General features: G+C 39.7%; 1 protein-coding gene across 1 annotated transcript in view; it reads left to right on the plus strand.

Annotated features, from left to right (window-relative positions):
- The window catches only part of wash1 (WAS protein family homolog 1), a 31895-nt gene that overhangs the window by 7989 nt on the left and 1768 nt on the right, over nt 1-22138 (plus strand). Inside the window, exons 4-10 of the mRNA XM_072267689.1 lie at nt 1455-1601; nt 7665-7801; nt 10491-10626; nt 11155-11359; nt 15076-15216; nt 19528-19689; nt 20176-20244. Of these exons, the coding sequence (XP_072123790.1) occupies nt 1455-1601; nt 7665-7801; nt 10491-10626; nt 11155-11359; nt 15076-15216; nt 19528-19689; nt 20176-20244 (997 nt within the window). The remainder of the gene's footprint in view (nt 1-1454; nt 1602-7664; nt 7802-10490; nt 10627-11154; nt 11360-15075; nt 15217-19527; nt 19690-20175; nt 20245-22138) is intronic.

Here is a 22138-nt window from a genome sequence, read left to right on the forward strand (position 1 = left end):
ATAAGTTGGAAATGTAAAGTAATATGCCCAGAAACATTGGCGAATAACTATTTCCATTAAGAAAGTCTTACCACCTACATTTGGTACTCAGTGGTATTAGCATTGCTGACTCCCTCACCATCAATTTCTGTGGGATCAACATTAACTAGAAAGTTAACTAGTTCAGTCGCACAAATACCAAATTTTCCCAAAGCCTTTCCAATATCTGCAAAGCACAAGTCATGAATTAATAGAGTACACCCCACTTGTCTGAATACATGTAGCTCCAACAGCACTCAAGAAACTATATACTGAAGCAGCCCATTTGTATATTTCTACGGCTGTGGTGTGCATCATCTACTAAATACATTGGAGTTACTCACTTGGGCTTTAGTGGCACTCCCAAACTCAAAAGGATTCTATCAACAGGATGGGGAGGGGTAGTATGTGTGGAGGAACACCATGCATGCTGGTTACCCTCAAAGTCACATAGCATCCTAATTTGACAATATATTATCAGTCCTTCATTGTAACTAGAACAAAATCCTGGAGCTCCCTATCCAGACATGACTATGAGGATCGTTAAAAGTCCAAAAGGTAGCTCACTGCAGTGATCTTCTTGAGTGCAATTAGAGATGAGCAGTAAATGCCATTGTCATGAAAAATGAATGAATATTTAACTTAGGGTAATCTTTACCTTCTTGCATTTCTATAGGCATTCTACGATCTTTTTAGGTTTCTTGCTAGCCTACTCTTGTACTCAGCTTTTCCTTTTCCCAGGAGTTCATTCTCCTTTGCTGAATTTAGAAAATGACCTAATCTTCAGGTTTGCATTTTGACATTTTAACTTTTTCCTTTGTTCTTGTACAACGCTTGATTGCATGAATGAATTACTACTATGTTCTTTTTGGCCTTCATAATACATAAACATTAGTTCCTTAAAAGTAGCTGTTACTGATTCTGTCAGAGCTTTAAATATAGTTTCCCCTATCTATCATGGATAAACATGTGCCTCATACTTTCATAATTTGCTTTATTTGGATTTAAGATCTTGGTCATGGATTAAACTAAATCATTTTCAGTTTTTGTATAAAATTCTATTGTATTCTGATCAATATTCCCCAAAATCTGTGTTAAATGTCAGATCATCAGTTAGCTTTTTCTCATTACACATTACTTGAGCTAAAAATAATCTGTTTTCTCATTTGATCCTCAATATGGTACCATCTGTTACACACTGTGCAGTATTACTGCTGATATAACTTGTCCAGGCTATATGTAGATTAATGTCCCTATGATTTTGTTTCTTTGCACCTATAATTTCCTGTTATGCCCTGCTTAGGAAGCTAAATGGAAACCTTGAAGTTTGTGGAGGGGTTAGGCAGAAGTTGCTACAGAGTTACCATGTTGTGGATATTAGTATACACTGATATTTTGCAAATGCCACATTAAAAATATATATTTGCCTTTTATAGGTCTTTTCCAGTGCAAAGTACCCTGCACCTGAGAGGCTTCAAGATTATGTTTCAATTTTCACTGGTGTAGATGACTCCAATTTGCAGAAGCGTCCACGCTACAAGATTCACAGCAAGTTGAAACCACTGGATGAGAAGGCAGTGCAGGTATCAGTCAGTGATAAATACCTCATTTGTGAAAATAATTCAGAATTAGTTACTTAGTCCTTTCAGATCATTCCAAATGCTTTGTCTTTTTCGAATGGGAATGTTTCCAGTATAAGGTTGGCAGCAAAATTTTCCTCTACTTTATTAGTAATACTTGTGCATTCTGGGTGCATAGTTTATGCGGAATTAAAACTATAATTTTCAAAATAAAAACAGATTTTGCAGTATTTTTAGATTTTTTTATATTGTCAAAGAGAGAATTTACTTTCTCAGTTGTGTAACATCACATGAGCCATTTGTGCTGCCAACACCTGGAATACTCTGGATGTTTGGGATCTTCTGACTCCTGCAACTTGTTCGTGAATTATGTGTTTAATTAATTTCAAAGTAAACAAAATATAAGACATTAATTCTGTTTACTCCTCTAGTTCTGTGTTTTATACCATGTTGATGAATCTCAATGTATTGCATAAATATGCAGAGCTGTGCACATGAGGCTGAAGTGTTTTGTGCATTAAAAATTGATGTGAATGAACTAAAGTACCCATGTCACTCTACTTCAAAGTACTCTGCCATGCATTTCTGGTTAATACACAGCTCATATTAATCTCTTTAGGCAGTGGATTATTTATTTACAATGCAAAGTGAATTGGACCAGAAAACTAATAGAGTAATGCATAATTCATTTTTCAGCACTACCAGTTCCTAAATTTTGTAGAGATATGAAGAGGACAGGAGGAATGTGTCTGCTGGATTATTCTTGTGTAGTCCTAGCCCAAATTTGATGAGTCAGATGCCCACTTTCCATTGTTGAAGTGGTTGTGTAATTGTCATTCAGGCTCTGCAAAGCAGTTTTTTCAGTGCATTTTCATTGCCTTTGCTGAATATCCCATGGGGTTAGAGATACTGGGACAGACATTACAATGGGCACTCAATATCATCAGTGCTAGATTGGAGCTGTGGGATTCAGCAGAGGTGGACAACTGAAGAGAGAATTGGGACTGACCTATCCCTCCAAACACAAGTAGAGAAGGACTGATGTGAAATATGACTTGAAAATCTGGCTCATTGCTGAGCGTGCAAAAGGATGCCTGACAGTAACTGCGAAAGTCTGTGCCTTTAAAGGAACATAGGAGTTCAATAGTCTTGTACTGAAGCCTGTTTTTTTTTCCCTGTTCAGGGCCCATGTTGATCCGCATAGTGTATCTGAAATCCAACATTTCAGCCACATTGTCAAAACTGACATAACTCATGTATATTCTTAGTCCCTCATACATACACAAGTTCCAAAGAGGAAGCATGCAAAGCAGACTTCCGTTATGCACTGTGTGCTCTGGTTATGATTGAAGCATAAAATTAAAGTGCACAGAAAATGTTCTCTAAGAATTACATTTTTTTAAGGTCAAGGAATTCAAAAAATTACTTTTTATTTCAGATTTATTTAATCAACATCATAAAGGTGATCATGAAACCAACCTCTTGTAAAAGCCCAGTTGATTACTGACATCCATTGGAAAGCATAATTTCTCATCTTCTATTTAACTATATTCATTTTCAGTAAAAGTTCCAGCCACTCAGAACAAGAGGTTGGAGGTGCTTTTAGCATTATGCTATCTGATGTCTAAAGGTGGTGTGAGGAACATATTCCATTCCTTTTTACTACTGAAGTTCTTGTATTTTTTTCTGGAAATACAATAAATGTATTTATAAAGTTATAAAGGGATTAAGTTACTCAGTTTTTATTCTGTGAGCAATAGTTCTCATCCTATATATTCAGTCTTGTCTTTCCACTTTCCAGTAGTGCTTTCTTGTCCCTACAGGAGTGGTGCTGAAGCACTGCTATTGTATTCCTTTTGAAAAAAGGAATGAAGGAATAACCGGAATAATGAAGCAATTACAGCATAGTTAAATTATTAGATTCAGATCTGATGATGCTTCATTTTGAAAGGCAGGTTAATGAAGGGCATTCAGGATAGATTTGTTAATGGAAGTTTATGTCTATCTAACTTCATTAAATGTTGAAGGAGGAACAAAGAGGCTTGATGAATTCAGTACTTCTGCTTCAAGCCTGCCTGGATTTTGGCAAAGTTTTTGACAAGGTCCTGCATGGCAGGCTGATCAAAAACAGAACAAAGATTTGTAGAATCCAGTATAGCAAATTAAATCCAAAATTGGCACAGTGGCAGGAGGCAGAGTAATAATTAATGTGCATCACTATTAGTGTCCCACAAAAGTCGATGCTTGGCCCCTTTAAACAAACATTTGGGAAGGAACGTTAAGGAAGCTTGCAAATAACACAAGTCATGATGGGGAAAGCTTTTGAAGATCTGAAAGTCTGGTAACTTGGACATTAACAAGTCAATCCATAGTGTTGCAAGGTAGAGAACTGAGGAAGCACAGTAGGCCAGGTACTGTGCAGTAGACGAAATGATTCATGTGGCAGAATAGAGGAACCTTTCACTCTATGTCCACGTACTCTTAAGGTTGCAGGAAGGGTAGAAAGGGGCATCTGGGATGACTTGCTTTATTAGCCAGGGCATAGGAAATAACAGCAGGGAGATTAAGATAGAATCATATACAACATTTCAAAGTTGCTGGTGAACGCAGCAGGCCAGGCAGCATCTCTAGGAAGAGGTACAGTCGACGTTTCAGGCTGAGACCCTTCGTCCTGACAAAGGGTCTCGGCCCGAAACGTCGACTGTACCTCTTCCTAGAGATGCTGCCTGGCCCGCTGCATTCACCAGCAACTTTGATGTGTGTTGCTTGAATTTCCAGCGTCTGCAGAATTCCTCGTATATACAACATTTGTCAGGTACAATTTGAACTTTGTGGATATTTCATATCATTGTGTTATAGAATTAATGCAGTTGTACCAAAGAGGATGAAATAGGCTTTACTGGGAAATTTAGAGAATGGGAATAGTATATTTAAGAAGAGATTGGATAGCTTTAGGTTTTTCTCCTTGGAACTGAGGAGGCAGAGGGCAGAATTAATTGAAGTATATATAATTACACAGGACCTATGTGAGTAAGCAGGAAGGATCAATTTCCCTGAGTGGCTGGGTCAAAACTAGTGCCATATAGATTTTTAAGTATTTTGGGAGGTTTAAAGGGGAATTGAATAGTGTTCTTATCCAGAGATAAAGGTGGGGGTCCGGAACCCACGGCCTGAAAGGGTGGATGGGACAAAAAGTCTCAGCTTATTTTAAAAAACCTGTGGAGGTGTACTGGATGAAACTTTAAAGCAGGACAATGTATCAAGTGATTGGAGCTGGGATTAGGTTGGGTAGTTCTCTATCAATCAATACATACAATGTATTTGAGCAATAAACTCTGGTGTTTTCTCTGACTCTATTAATGATCACTGACATTGTCTTTGCATCAATAGTATGCTATTGAGATAGTTGATTTAATACCATCACTAGTCAGAAGCAAGTGATTAAAATTTTGTTAATAAGACTGAAATAAAACTAGCCAGAAATAAAAAAAAACAGTAAGTGTTTCTATTAAAAGAAAAACCCTAATAAAATTAGCAACGGTCTTGTAGAAAGTGAATCTCCGGAATTAATAATGTTAAAAAAGAAGAGAAATAAATCAAAATTATTTTTTCCACCAGTCTTCTCTCTACAGGACACGAGTGACATGCCAGAAGTAAATGTAAATTGAGAATTGGAAGAGGGGGAGAACTTTGGAAAAAAACAGTCATCCGGGCATGGGCAAAGTTAATTGTTGGATCTATGGGCTGACATCTGTGTGCGTTCTTATGAACTGTATCTTGGTGTCTTAAAGGTGGCCAGTGAGGTAGTTGAGTACTGATCTTAATTTTCCAAAGTTCTCTATACTTAGAGTACCTGAGAACATCTGGTTCCCTAAACCTGTCCTGCCATTTATCAAGATCATGGTTGATAATTTTACCATTTTCCAGAACAATCTTCATATCCCTTGAATCCCTTAATATTCAGAAATCTACAGTATAAAACTGTTTTAAATGAACTCTGTAACTGATTCCTCAGTCCTCCAGAGTATAGCATTTCTAAAAGTTATTACATTAAGAGTAAAGAAGAAACTTTTCCTCATCTTATTTCTAAAATTTCTTTTTTTCCAGAGTCCACACCCTGGTCTTAGAGTCCTGGCAATATTCTTATAAGTCTTCGAATAAACTCTTCTCGGGCTTCCAGCCAGGTACAGGTATCGATGTTAACCCCGACACTTTGATGACCAACTCTTCCATCTTCATCAGGGATGATGCCTGGGCATGTCTAGTCCGGTGGTATTCATACTCCTGTTGTTCATCCCTCTTGATTGGTTAGTCCTCATCCAATCAGGAGGGATGGACAACAGGGTATAAATACCACCAGACAAGACATACCCAGCCATCATCCCTAATGAAGATGACAGAGTTTGTCATCAAAACATTGTTGAAATCGATACCTGTACCCAGCTGGAAGCCTGAGAAGAGTTTATTCGTCATTAATACTGGGAAAGTAGTAGGTCCTTTTTCACTTGTAAATATTCTTAGCTCATTTTCCAGCCTAATGATATATTTCCTGTAACAAGGTGGCCAAAGCTACACAATACTCCATGTGCAGCCTCAGGAACCTCTTGCACAACTGCAGCATAACATCCCAACTCCTAAACTTATTGTCTTAACTAATAAAAGCCATTGTGCAAAATCTGCTCTTCACAACCCTGTCAACTTGTGACAATACTTTCAGGAAACTACAGTATGTAGTTGTACAGTACTCTTAAATTCCCTTATTCCCAGTTCCCAACACCTCACAATTATCTGAATTGAATGCCATTTGCCATTTTTGGACCCTTTTATAGCTGATGTAGATTCCCCTGTAATTTTTGATAACTTTTTTCACTGTCTACGTTACCACCTATTTTAGTAACATCTCCAAATTTAATTGTACCTTATCATCTAAATTGTTCATATAAATGATGAACCATGAAAAGCGTTGGTCTCTGTGGCATACAACTTGTCACAGGACTTTAATCTGAAAGGCAGACTTCCAAAATCCAAGTTTAGTTCATTGTCATATCCATAAGTACAGGTGTATACAGAGGTGCAACAAAAAACTTACTTGCAGTAGCACCATCACAGGCATATAGTATGATATAAGCAGCATTAACAAGAAAAACAAAAATTATAGTCTTTGAACAATAAGTCCACCATCACCCTCCACTTTCCATCCCCAAGGCAATTAACTATCCACTCAGCTCTCTCTGGATCCCATGTATTTTAACTTTCCAGACCAGTCTTCAACGTTGGACCTTGTTAAAAATCTATGTAGACAATATCCACTGCCTTGCTCTCATCAATCCTCTTGGTTACCTGTTCAAAACAAAATTTGTCACAAACGAGAAAACTTGCAGATGCTGGAAATCCGAGCAACACACACAAAGTGCTGGAGGAACTCAGCTGGCCAGGCAGCATCTAGGAAAAACATTCAGTCGACGTCAGCTGTACTCTTTTCTTATATGCTGCCTGGCCTGCTAAGTTCTTCCAGCATTTTGTGTAACTAACAGATTTGTGAGGTACAATTTCCCATGCAGAAAACTATGTTGACTATCTCTTATTAGTCCTTGTCTATCCCAGTGCTGGTAGATTGATTCCTTCAGAATCCTCTCCATTAAATTGCCCATCACTGATGTTGGGCTTAATCGGCCTGTATTTTCCTGGCTTGTCTTTGCAGCCGTTAAGTAATGGTACTTTAGCCACTCTTCGGTCTTCTGGAGCTAACCCCATGACAAGGTGATGAAAATTTTGCTTTTGGAGTTTTGGGAGCTCCTCAGTGTGGTAGGCCATCTCCAGGTTGAAAGGACATGAGATAAATACCTCTTGACTGAGAAGTCTGATTGCCTGACTGTATTTACTCTGCCAGGACTCAACAATGAAGAGAGGCCAATCTCCCCTGTGCTATTGCTGTGATATCGGAGATTGGTCTTGTCATGCCAGTGAATTGCTAGCAGCCAACTTATTAAGAGCAGATGGTGTTTCTAGTGCTATTCGAGGGTTAGCGACTAAACTTAATTTATATATTTCCTTAATTTCCTTTAGGAGAAAGCAAAGCCTTATCCTGTGTGTTTGAACACAAAGTCACGGGAGGACAATGAAACGGAGGAAGGGCTGGGAAGCCTTCCACGAAATATCAGCTCCATCAGTTCTCTTCTGCTTTTCAACACAACTGAGAACCCGTAGGTATCATTGATCCAATGAAGGGAACACCAATTTTTTTGTCGTATATTTATTCTCTGTATGTATTGTGCAAAAGCCTTGGACTCATATTTATAAGTAGGCTGTCTAAGACTTTTGCACGGTACTGTATTTGTCAATGTAGAGCAGAGAACAAATTTGTAAATCTAGCAGGAGTAAAAGATGTTGGGAATGGCAAGGGTAGAATGCCACAGGAGGGGAATGGCAAGGGTAGAATGCCACGGGAGGGGAATGGCAAGGGTAGAATGCCACGGGAGGGGAATGGCAAGGGTAGAATGCCATGGGAGGGGAATGGCACAGGTGCAAGAGAAGGAGTCCCAGGGGTGGGGGCTGGTGCTGGTGCAGGTGCAGGTGCAGACACACCCAGTCCTGAGACACCAGGCAAGGTCAATTGATTCCAAACAATTGGTTTATTGGTCATTACAGAATGTTTCTCTGGTGCTGCCCACTCTCTCCCTTCACCTTTCCCCTTCTCCCAGCCATGATTCCTCTCTCCCTGTCTCCCTTCTCACTTCCACTTTCTAATAGAAACCCATATCAGAATCAGGTTTATTATGATTCACATACCTCTCCTCCTCCACTCTCACCCTGAACACCAGCGTGCCTCAAGGCTGTGTGCTGAGCCCTCTTCTGTACTCCCTTTTCACCTATGACTGCATTCCTGTACACGGTTCTAACTCCATAATCAAGTTCACAGACGACACCACGGTGGTTGGCCTGATCAGAGGGGATGACTAGACAGCCTTACAGGGACGAGGTCCAGCACCTGGCTGCGTGGTGTGCTGACAACAACTTAGCCCTTAACACCCAGAAGACCAAGGAGATCTTTGTGGACTTCAGGCATGCTAGGAGCCACACTCACGTCCCCATCTACATCAACGGAGCTGTAGTGAAGCGTGTATCAAGCTTCAAATTCCTTGGTGTCCACATTTCTGAGAATCTCACCTGGTCCCTGAACTCCTCCATCCTGATCAAAAAGGCGCAACAGTGCCTTTATTTCCTGTGGAGCATCAAGAAAGCTCACCTCTGTCCCAGGATACCGAATGGCTTTTTACCGCTGTACCATTGAGAGCATACTCACCAACTGCATCTCAGTGTGGTATGGCAATTGTCCTGTATCGGACCGCAAAACACTCCAGCGTGTGGTGAAAACTGCCCAGCAGATTATTGGCACTCAATTGCCCACCTTTGAGAACATCTACCATAAACGCTGCCTGGGCAGGGCGAAAAGCATTATCAAGGATGCATCTCACCCTAACCATGGACTTTTTACTCTCCTCCCATCTGGTAGGTGCTACAGGAGCCTCCGCTCCTGCACCAGCAGGCACAGGAAGAGCTTCTTCCCTGAGGCTGTGACCCTGCTGAACCTCACATCACAGCGCTAAGCAGTATTACACCCATATTGTACTGTCTCAGTACTTTTATATTTGTGTGCTGTAGCACTTACTTTTTATTCACAGTTATTTTGTAAATAACACTATTCTTTGCATTTCTGGTCAGATGCTAACTGCATTTCATTGGCTTTGTACCTGTACTCGGTACAGGTACAATAAAGTTAAATCTAATTATTGTGGCAGCAGTACAGTGCAATACTTAAAATTACTACTGTACTGTGCATATGCCAATAAGATGGTCTGTGGATCATGTCCACATCTTACAATTATGTAATTAGATTAGATTAGATTCAACTTTATTGTCATTATGCTGAGTACAGATACAAAACCAATGAAGTGCATTTAGCATCTGACCAGAAATGCAAAGAATAGTGTTATTTACAAAATAACTGCAAATTTTAAAAGTGCTACAGCACACAAATATAAAAGTACTGAGACAGTACAATATGGATGCAATACTGCTTAACGCTGTGATGAGAGGTTCAGCAGTGTCACAGCCTCAGGAAGAATGTTATATGTCCTGAACTGAATCAAAAATGATAAATAAATTTCATTGACAAAGAATTGGAAATCTTGAATATAGCAGTAGCCTTTTTTGTCTGCATACAGGCAGTCATGAACTAAGTTTGCATAAATTTAAACTCAAGTTTATAGGTTTAGGATAAAATGTATTATTTTTACTAAACATTTTGAAGATAACTTATCTTGCTAAGACATTTTAATCTTTTTGAAATTAACATAAAGGAACTGTTCTCAACCTTAATTTCTACTCATCCTTTAAAGAAGAAAATTATATAAATCTTTGATGGAACAAATGAAATTAGTATGAAATGCATTCACAGGTTTCATTTCTGGCTGAAATAATATTCCAATGAGAGCTATTGCTGTAATGCCTGGAGGAGATACAAATTATTTAGAGGTTACTTCAAGCTCTCAATGTAGGCTCTTAAACAAAATGGGTACCTGAATGCATTTTTCATTGAGCATAAACTATCTTTAAGAGTCTGTGATAACTGGCACTGGTTTGTGTATTTCACTTGAGATGCCCATGGAAATGGAAATGCTGAACTGGTCCCAATGTTGATTAAACTTTTATGACTGCTTTCTAATGCATCAGTTAGGAATTCTGGAAATTATTGCAATGGAATTTTTATCAAGAATGTACAAAAAAATATATATTATTGACATGCAGCTTGTGTTTAGCTATGCAGTCTTGTTCTTTTCTCTCTAGAAGCTAATATTGAACCACACAGTATTCTTCTTCTCCTCCCTACAGCTACAAGAAATATGTTCTATTAGATCCATTAGCTGGTGCTGTCACAAAGACTCACACTGCACTAGAGACTGAGAAAGAGGAGAAGCCATTTGATGCGCCACTGTCTATTACCAAGAGGGAACAGCTTGAAAGACGGGTAAATGTAGAGAATTTTTATCATTTTGAAAAGCTTTTAGCTCTATCTACTCAGCCACGTGACACAATCTGCCACAATTAAACTCACATGTAATGAGGAATGTGATTTTTATCATGTAATGAGCAGAGATTTATATTATGGACAACTAGTATTTATCTATCACCAGCCATCTTCTGCAGACTTCACTTAATGGGTGAAGAAAGGAAGATGTCTACACATTAATTTGTAATTAGTGAAAACTACACTGCTTTATTAGCTGAACACGATGATCTCGTTAGTTTCACACATTCTGTATGTGATAGGAAATAGTAACGAGAGAGTTCTGTTTGTACTAAATTGTCACACATTTCTGCAAATTCTTTGCATTATCAGTACATTCTTTTTCAAACTGATGCTGAGAAGTTTGCCTTAGTTCTGTCAGATTTATATTGGCTGCCTGATTATGGGATGTACTTCTTTCTACTGGTGATTTGTTCATTAGGGACTCAGTTGCTTGGTGTAATATGGTACCTTTTTTGTGTGTTTCAGACAACTGAGAATTATTTCTATGTACCTAACCTGGGTCAGGTCCCGGAGATAGATGTACCATCCTACCTCCCAGATTTGCCTGGCATTGCAGATGACCTCATGTACAGTGCTGATCTAGGTCCGGGTATTGCACCGTCTGTACCAGGAAGCAATATGCCTGAACTGCCAAGTTTCAGTATTGAACCAGTTTACACAAATGGTCCAGGTAACATAATGTGGTCTACGGTTGCTACTGTGGGATTGATAAATCTAGATATTATTATTCCCACCCACTGAGAACAGCTCAGCAGAGTAAATTTTCAAAATATGCATTGTGGATTAACCTGTTTGTTTTCAAGCTCTATAATATTTTAACAACTTTCTGCTAGTAGACCAAATGACTCCCTCTTTCTCTAATCATCTTAGTTCTTGGAATCTGAATCAGAATCAGGTTTGCTATCCTTGGCATATATCATGAAATATGTTGTTTTGCGGCAGCAGTATATAATAAACTATAAATTACGACAGAAAAAAAATCTAAATTCACTGTATTAAATAAGTGGTGCAAAAAAAATGGTGAGGTAGTGTACATTGGATCATTATCCATTCAGAAATCTGTTGGCAGTGGGTGAGAAGCTATCCCTAAAATGTTGAGTGTGAGTCTTCACTCCTGTACCCCATCTTTGATGGCAGCAATAAGAGGGTATGTTCTGGGTGATGGAGCTCCTTAATGCTGGATGCAGCCTTTTTGAGGTACCACCTTTTGAAGATGTTCGTCATGTTGGGGAGGCTAGTGACCATGATAGAGCTAGCTGAGATTGTAACTTTCTGAAGCTTTTTCTGATCCTGTGCAGTTGCCCCTCCATACCAGAGAGTGGGACAATCAGTTAGAATGCTTTCCAAAGTACATCTGTAGAAATTTGCTGGCACCTTTGGTGATATACCAAGTCTCCTCAAACCCCTAATGAAATATAGCTGATGTTGTGCCTTCTTTCTAATTGCAACAATATGTTGGACCCAGGATAGATTTTCAGAGATGTTGAGACCCACACAGTCATTGGTACATAGGGAGTAGAGCATGCGTCCCTGAGGTGTTCCAGTGTTGATTGTCAGCAAGATGTTATTTTTGATCCGCATTGGCCTTGGTCTCTGAATGAGGAACTTAACGTGTAATGAACCGGATTTGATCTGGGAACTCGAGGTAAAGGAGCCATTAGGAGGTAGTGACCATAATATGATAAGTTTTAAACTACAATTTGAGAGGGAGAAGGGAAAATCAGAAGTATCAGTATTGCAGTTGAACAAAGGGGACTATGGAGCCATGAGGGAGGAGCTGGCCAAAGTTGACTGGAAAGATACCCTAGCAGGGATGACAGTGGAACAACAATGGCAGGTATTTCTGGGGATAATACAGAAGGTGCAGGATCAGTTCATTCCAAAGAGGAAGAAAGATTCTAAGGGGAGTAAGGGGCGACCGTGGCTGACAAGGGAAGTCAAGGATAGTATAAAAATAAAAGAGAAGTATAACATAGCAAAGATGAGCAGGAAGCCAAAGGATTGGGAAACCTTTAAAGAGCAACAGAGGATAACTAAAAAGGCAATACGGGGAGAAAAGATGAAATACGAAGGCAAGCTGGCCAAGAATATAAAGGAGGATAGTAAAACTTTCTTCAGGTATGTGAAGAGAAAAAAATTAGTTAAGACCAAAGTTGGGCCCTTGAAGACAGAAACTGGTGAATTTATTATGGGAAACAAGGAAATGGCAGATGAGTTGAACGGGTAATTTGGATCTGTCTTCACTAGGGAAGACACAAACAATCTCCCAGATGTAATAGTGGCTGGAGGACCTAGGGTAACGGAGGAACTGAAGGAAATTTACATTAGGCAGAAAATGATGTTGGATGGACTGATGGGACTGAAGGCTGATAAATCCCCAGGGCCTGATGGTCTGCACCCCAGGATACTTAAGGAGGTGGCTCTAGAAATCGTGGACGCATTGGTAATTATTTTCCAATGTTCTATAGATCCAGGATCAGTTCCTGAGGACTGGAGGGTAGCTAATGTTATCCCACTTTTTAAGAAAGGAGGGAGAGAGAAAACAGGGAATTATAGACCAGTTAGCCTGACATCAGTGGTGGGGAAGATGCTGGAGTCAATTATAAAGGATGAAATAGCAGCACATTTAGACAGCAGTAACAGGATTGGTCCGAGTCAGCATGGATTTACAAAGGGGAAATCATGCTTGACTAATCTTCTAGAATTATTTGAGGATGTAACTATGAAAGTGGCCAAGGGAGAGCCAGTGGATGTCGTGTACCTGGACTTTCAGAAAGCCTTTGATAAAGTTCCACTTAGGAGATTAGTGGGCAAAATTAGAGCACATGATATTGGGGGTAGGGTACTGACATGGATAGGATGAGAGGGGATCTGATTGAAACATGTAAGATTATTAAGGAATTGGACACGCTAGAGACAGGAAACATGTTCCCAATGTTGGGGGAGTCCAGAACTAAAGGCCACAATTTGAGAATAAGCGGTAGGCTATTTAGAACGGAGTTGAAGAAGAACATTTTCACCCAGAGAGTTGTGGATCTGTGGAATGCTCTGCCTCAGAAGGCAGTGGAGGCTAATTCTCTGGATGCTTTCAAGAAAGAGATAGAGCTCTTAATGATAGCGGAGTCAAGGGATATGGGGAGAAGGCAGGAACGGGGTACTGATTGTGAATGATCAGCCATGATCACAGTGAATGGCGGTGCAGGCTCGAAGGGCCGAATGGCCTACTCCTGCACCTATTGTCTGTTGTCTATTAAGGATCCAGCTCCAGAGGGAGGTAAAGAGGCCTATGTATAGAGGAATCAACTGTCTTCTCAGTTGACAGAGAATTATCTTTATCAGTGTCTTCATTCCTGACTTTTCCATTTCTTCTCTTCTCTGTCACATTCTCAGGGGTTTGGTTAGTGACCAATATCCCTGACAAACCTTTGATTTCCATGGCTATTTCGATCACATCTCCTAACTCCTGTAAGGGTTTTTGTTAGCATTCCTTCAGTTTCTGTGACACTGTTCTAATGGTATTTTACATACTAGTTCCTCTTAGATATCTTCCTTTCCCTGCTCCATGACATTTCCTTTGTCACAGTTGGCAACACAGTGAATCATGTCCATTTTGATTTCTCACATTGCTACTTTTCAGCCAGAGCAAGGATAAGGTTTGTATTTCTTCACTGTCCCAGGACCTAAGCAGTAGTTCATGTGTGGCAACAACCACAGATTGGGAAACTGTTTTGCACTGCCTAGTTCAGTCATTTTCAGTTGTTTGTCTCTACATTCTGCATTGCCATCCTGCACTATTCTAATGAAGTCGTAAAGTAAGCACAAGGAGGAACAGCACTTAATTTTCTGTCTTGGTATTTCAATCCTCAGTGAATTCAGAATTTTAGGTAAGCAATCTTTCTAGTCTGTTGCAGAACTGGCCAGCTGTGATGAAGGATTACCCCAGTTTCCCCATCTCTGGATGGTACATAGTCTGCTGAATATTTCCTGAATTTGCTTTTGTCTAAGAATTCCAATAAAGACTATGTTCTGCATCTCACTGTATCAGAATATTTTTCTCCCTCCTGCTTTTATTCCTCTCCTGCTTTTGCATCTCGAGTAGACAGATCTGCTATAATTAACAAAAATTCATAACCCTCTTTGTGGCCCCAACATGTGTCAACTGCTCTCCGCAGTATCACAGGAATTCTAATTGCTCCTTTCATCCTTTCCCCTTTCTGCAACTTAAACATTATCATCTTCTCATTTATCTTACACAGATTAGGTCATTGACCTGCAACATATTAACTCTGTCTTTCTCTGCTTGCTGAGTATGTTACTCTTTTTCCTCATAATGCCATGTAATAATTACTTTGCATGATGATTCACAATGCTTGTTTCTCATTTCAGATCAACAAAATACTAATCTCCCACTGCCATCTGTAGAACTCCCTCCACCAGAATTACTGACACCAATGAGTGGTCCTCCACCACCACCGCCTCCACCTCCACCTCCACCTCCAGTTGAGTCTACCAGCAGTCAACCTCCAGGTTCGTAAATGTCTCTCCTTGACCTGAGCTAAACCTGATGAATTGCTCTGTGCCATTGAGGTTAAAGATGCCAGCCAATAAAGTAATTGTCTCATTCAGCTTTGTTGGTACCATGTCTGCTGTCATCAGTAGGAATGTAGTAGGATTGCAGGTCACTGCAGCAAATGCAAAGGATTATACCTGAAAAACGCAAGCATAATCCAAGTCGGATGTTTCAAATTATGGTATGCAATAATACCAGTTTTTCACATCATCACTAGCCTAAAAATCCTATCAGGTCAGGTGCTGCAGCAATTCAAGAAATTTCATTACCCCTTCCCAGACTAATCTACTGGGGGGGGGGGGGGCAATAATTCCTGGTTTATCTGCAACACTTACATAATGAAATGAGAAGAAAATCATAAAGAAAACTGGAATCCACACAGTACTGTGCAAGAATTTTTGGCGCCCTAGATTTTGATATAAATTTTGTTTTAGATGTTTACTTTTTGTCTCCTGTATTGGTGTATTAGTGAAAAAGAGCAAATTTTATATTTTCAAATAATCATTTTCCAAAAAAGATTTTTTTGTTTAATAGACCACATTTCAAATAAAAACTTGATTACTTTGTAGGTATATAGCCCAGTGCATGATTAAACAAAGATAACAAACAGATGCTAATGATCAATGACATAATGAGTTGAATGAATTAAACTGATTAACTGAAACAGAAACGGGTGTTCCTCAGTTCTAGCAAGTTTAAGGTCTTTTCATACAAACAGTTGGCTAGATGTACTTTATGAAGTCCTTCAGTTAGTTACAAGAATTGCAAATCAGGGAGGTCAGGTAAAATTTCTATGGGTTCCAGCATATGTAGGGGTGAAGGGGAATGAGAGGGTGGATGAGTTGGCAAAGAGGGCGTTAAAGAAAGAAAATGTGGAAATGCACATTAGTATCAGTAAAGCAGAGGTTAAGTGTGTAATCTGGGAAAAAGTCAACCGAATGTGGCAAGAAAGATGGGACAGGGAGGGGAAAGGGAGGCATTTATATCAAATACAAAAGAGTGTTGCAGTTACTAGGGTAGGTAATGGAAACAGAAGAGAGGAAATTGTGTGGACTAGGTTAAGGCTGGGGCATTGTGCATTAAACAAAACATTGAAAATGATAGGGAAGCACCAGACAGGATTGTGTGAGGAATGTCAGGAAGAGGAGTCAGTAGAACATGTAGTTTTGTGTTGCAGGAAGTATGGGATACAGAGAGAGATGATGAGAAATAAATTAAGGGAGTTGGGGATGCAGGAATTCACATTAAAAGGGTTGCTGGGCATGGGTGAGAGAGCACAAGTCCGGGTATTTTTAGCGTTTTTAAGGGGTACAGGGGTTTTTTATAGAATATGACGAATAAACAGGAATAGGATACTAGGGTGGTCAAAGGTGGGAGGGTGAAGTGTAGGTTTGTGTGTGTGTATATATATATATATATATATATATATATATATAATATGTGTGTGCGCGCGTGTGCGCGAGCGAGATTGGGTGAAGGGATTTGGAATGTATAGTGCACATTCTGGAGCAGAGGGTGGCGGTAATGCACCATTAAGCTGGATGCCAACCGCCGTAAAACAAGATAGAGACAGAAACGGGTGTAGCAGATGTGACAGTTTAACCTTCAAATCATCAATTCTTATACCATGGCAAGAGTGAGCACAGAAACAGGACACAAGGTGGTCATCCTGCATCAGCAAGGTCTCTCCAGAGCAGAAATTTCTCAGCAGACAAGCTCTTCTGAAGAAGCACAAAGAAGCAGGCAAGGTTGAAGACCAGAAACAGTGGTCAGCTATGGAAACTGGATGCTGCAGATGAAAGATATATCAAACTGATGTCCCTTCTAAATCAGAATAAGTCCAGCACTGCAATCAGCTCTGAACTCACAGAAACCACTGGCACCTAAGTACACTCTTTATAGTCTGGAGAAGTCTTGTCAGAAGTGTTCTTTGGAAGAATTGCTGCCAGAAGCCATTCCTCAGAATCTTAAGAGTTTTTTGAGGAAGTTACCAGGAAAGTTGATGAAGGCAAGGCAGTGGACTGTCTACGTGGACTTTAGCAAAACTTTTGACAAGGTCCCATATGGGAGGTAGGTCAAGAAGGTTCAATTGCTTGGCATTCAAGATGAGGTAGTAAATTGGATTAGACATTTGTGGGAGAAGCCAGAGAGTGGTAGTAGATTTTGAGGCCTGTGATTAGTGGGGTGCTGCAGGGATTGTTGTTGGTTCTGTTGTTTGTCATCTATATCAGTGATCTGGATGGTAACTGAATCAGCAAATTTGCAGATGGCATCAAGTTTAGGGGTGTATTAAACAACAATGAAGATTATCACAACAAGCTAGAGGAACTCAGCAGGTCGGGCAGCATCTGTGGAAACGTTCAGTCAATGTTCCCACCCGAAAAGTTAACTGATCGTTTCCACGGATGCTGCCCGACCTGCTGAGTTCCTCCAGCTTGTTGTGAGTGTTGCTTTGACCCCAGCATCTGCAGAATATTTTGTGTTAACGAAGATTATCAGAGCTTGCAGTAGGATCTGGACCAGGTGGAAAAAAAATGGGCTGAAAATGGCAGATGGAATTTAATGTAAACAAGTAAGGTTTTGCACTTCAATGGACCAACCTAGGTAGGTCTTACACAGTGAACGGTAGGGCACTGAGGAGTGCAGTAGAACAGAAGAATCTGGGAATACAGATCGATAATTCCTTGAAACTGGTGCCACGGGTAAATAGGGTCGTAAAGAAAGCTTTTGGCACTTTGGCCTTCATAAATCATGTATTGCATACAGGATGGGATGTTATGTTGAAGCTGTGTAAGATGTTGGTGAGGTCTAAGTATTGCGTGCAGCTTCGGTTAGCTACCTACAGAAACAATGTAAGTAAAGTTGAAAGAGTATAGAGAAAATTTACAAGGATGTTGCTGGGACTGGAGGAACTGAGTTATAAGTACAATTGTAAACAACAGGAATTCTGCAGATGCTGGAAATTCAAGCAACACTCATCAAAGTTGCTGGTGAACTGTTCACCAGCAACTTTGATGTGTGTTGCTTGAATTTCCAGTATCTGCAGCGACTGTATCTCTTCTTAGAGATGCTGCTTGGCCTGCTGCGTTCACCAGCAACTTTGATGTGTGTTGCTATAAGTACAATTGAATAGGTTAAGACTTTATTCCATGGAATGTAGAAGATTGATGGGAAATTTGATGGAGGTATACAAAATTGAGGGTTATAGATAGGGTAAGTGCAAGCACGTTTTCTCCACTGAGATTGGGTGGAACTACAACTAGAGGTCATAGATTAAAGGTGAAAAGTTTAAGGGAACATGAGGGGAAACTTCTTCACTTTGAGGGTTGTGAGAGTGTGGATTGAGCTACAGCATGCAAGCTTAATTGCAACTTTTGAGAAGTTTGGATAGGTGCATGATTGGAGAGGTATGGAGGACTATGCTCTGTATGGTCCGAGTGTAGATCAATGGGAGTAGGCAGTTTGAATGGTTCAACATGGACTACATGGGCCAGAGGGCCTGTTTCTGTGCTGTACTCTTCTATGACTAAGACTGACAAGAACAAGGAGTTCTGCAACAGATGGTATGGCCTCCGGCGCCCTGATCTCAACAACATCAAGGCTGTCAGGGATTATCTAGAGGGACAAAGCAAGTGAGGCAGCCAAAATCTGAAGAACTGTGGCAAGTTCTCCAACATGCTTGGGACAATCTACCAGCTGATTTTCTCATAAAACTGCACAACAGTGTACCTAAGAGAATTGATACAGTTTTAAAGGGTAGTCACACCAAATATTGATTTAATTTAGTTTTCTACTATTTACTACTCTTTAGTAATTTTTTTGATGTTTAGAAACTTTTCATTATTTTTTTAAAGTATCTTCACTTTACAAAATTTTTACGTGTCTAAGACTTGAATAGTACTGTATGTCATTTGCATATCAAGCACCTATTGTATTTTAAAAGCGAGTTGAGCAGCAAGAATGGAGAGAGAAATGGCATTATAGGTCTTTGACCCAAGACATTAACTGTTTCTCTTTCCACAGATGCTGCCACTCAGTGCTTTCAGCATTTTCTGTTTTACTTTCAGATTTCTAGTATCTTGCAGCTTTTTATTATTTTCATCCATGTTGTACAAATCAGGTGATTTTTCCCTTTGTTGTTTACTTTGTTGTTTCTCCCAAAAGTTCAGTCTAGTCTCAAGAAGCATCTTCTTCCAGATGAATATTATCATAACTGTGGAAAACAAATTTCTTGATTTTTCTGCCTTCTCTAATTTCTCTTCTGGAAGATGGTATCGTTCAGGGAGCACCTCAAGAAGTTGTAAAGCCTTCAAATGGAAGAGCCAGTCTGCTGGAATCTATCCGGCAGGCAGGAGGAATTGGGAAAGCCAAACTACGCAATGCAAAAAACATTAAGATGGAAAAGAAAAAACAGAAAGAACAGGAACAAGGTATTATCTTCTTTGAGGCTTAACTCGGGGTTATGAAACTATTTTTGTATTTTGTATTTAATATTTAGAGGAACTTGATAAAAGATGTTCTGTTTTTCTGTTTTATTGATTTGGAAAGGATACTGCTTTTTCCCCTCAACATCAAGAACATTGAACAGTTGTCAATGTCTGCTGCAGATTTGAGAATTTGCTTCATCAAAGTGAATGTAAAATGCATCATCTGTTGCAGATGTGGAATTTTTAATGCTGATGGTTGTAAACTGAAATTTATGCATCAATGGTTAAGAACTGGAACAGCAGAAACATTCCATATGGTGCACCTTTTATCCCCGCATAATGATAATACATGTTTGGAAGCTTAAAATGGAAACCTATATTTAGTGCAACTATAGTAATGGGAATGAATGTTTCCCTGCCACTGCTGCTTTTGAGTGGTGGCTGGGGAGGAAGCGAACATTCTGCTGAATGTTATCTATTATATTCTAGGTGGAACAAGTGAAGGAGGAGGGAACCTGATGTCTGATCTCTTCAACAAGCTTGCAATGAGGAGAAAAGGTACAAAACCCATTGTTGGTACAGCTTATAAATGACAATTTTAGCTTCTGCTAATGTTAATATTTTAACAGATTGTTCATGTTACTTTAATGCTATACCCAAAGTGTACATATACAGAGCTTCCTCTGCTCTTATTATAGCATCTTCAGATCTGTCACTTCTTTGGTACTTCTACTGAAACCAGCTACGGTTTAATACCAATCTCTGGACAGGCTTGTGAACATATGCTAGTACAGCATAGTATCCACAATATAGTGCCAACCTATGTAAACACATTGCATGCTTAATCTAACCCTTCCCTCCCACATGGCCCATAATGCTCTATTTTTCCTCCCATCCATACATCTTGCTAAGAGTCTCCTAAATATCCCACATTCTTCAAATTCAAGTTATCTATATTGTATAGGTCTTTGTAACCAACAGAAGTGGAAATATTTCCAAATTTAATTTGAAGCCGATGTTGTATTCAATGCTGATGCTCTATTCTGAACTGCAGCAGAACATGTTAACGTTCATTATTATATAACCATATAACAATTACTGCACGGAAACAGGCCATCTTGGCCCTTCTAGTCCATGCCGAACTCTTACTCTCACCTAGTCCCACCGACCTGCACTCAGCCCATAACCCTCCATTCCTTTCATGTCCATATATCTATCCAATTTAACTTTAAATGACAATACCGAGCCTGCCTCAACCACTTCTGCTGGAAGCTCGTTCCACACAGCTACCACTCTCTGAGTAAAGAAGTTCCCCCTGTTACCCCTAAACTTTTGCCCTTTAACTCTTAACTCATGTCCTCTTGTTTGAATCTTCCCCACTCTCAATGGAAAAAGCCTATCCACGTCAACTCTATCTATACCCCTCATAATTTTAAATACCTCTATCAAGTCCCCCCTCAACCTTCTACGCTCCAAAGACTAAAGGCCTAACTTGTTCAACCTTTCTCTGTAACTTAGGAGATGAAACCCAGGCAATATACTCTCTCAATTTTATTGACACCTTTCCTATAATTTTCAACGTTACATCCCAACTCCTATACTCAATGCTCTGATTAATAAGGGCCAGCATACCAAAAGCTTTCTTCACCACCCTATCCACATGAGATTCCACCTTCAGGGAACTATGCACCATTATTTCTAGATCCCTCTGTTCTACTACATTCTTCAATGCCCTGCCATTTACCATGTATGTCCTATTTTGATTAGTCCTACCAAAATGTAGCACCTCACATTTTTCAGCATTAAACTCCATCTGCCATCTTTCAGCCCACTCTTCTAACTGGCCTAAATCTCGCTGCAAGCTTTGAAAACCTACTTCATTATCCACAACACCACCTATCTTAGTATCATCTGCATACTTACTAATCCAATTTACCACCCCATCATCCAGATCATTAATATATATGACAAACAACATTGGACCCAGTACAGATCCCTGAGGCACACCGCTAGACATCGTCCTCCAATCTGACACACAGTTATCCACCACTACTCTCTGGCGTCTCCCACCCAGCCACTGCTGAATCCGTTTTACTACTTCAATATTAATACCTAATGATTGAACCTTCCTAACTAACCTTCTGTGTGGAACCTTGTCAAAGGCCTTACTGAAGTCCATATAGACAACATCCACCGCTTTACCCTCGTCAACTTTCCTAGTAACCTCATCAAAAAATTCAATAAGAGTTGTCAAACATGACCTTCCACACACAAATCCATGTTGACTGTTCCTAATCAGACCCTGTCTATCCAGATAATTATATATACCATCTCTAAGAATACTTTCCATCAATTTACCCACCACTGACATCAAACTCACAGGCCGATAATTACTAGGTTTACTCTTAGAACCTTTTTTAAACAATGGAATCACATGAGCAATACGCCAATC

The sequence above is a fragment of the Mobula birostris genome, chromosome 9 (genome assembly GCF_030028105.1).
Source record: "Mobula birostris isolate sMobBir1 chromosome 9, sMobBir1.hap1, whole genome shotgun sequence".
In the NCBI taxonomy this organism is placed as follows: Eukaryota; Metazoa; Chordata; class Chondrichthyes; order Myliobatiformes; family Myliobatidae; genus Mobula; species Mobula birostris.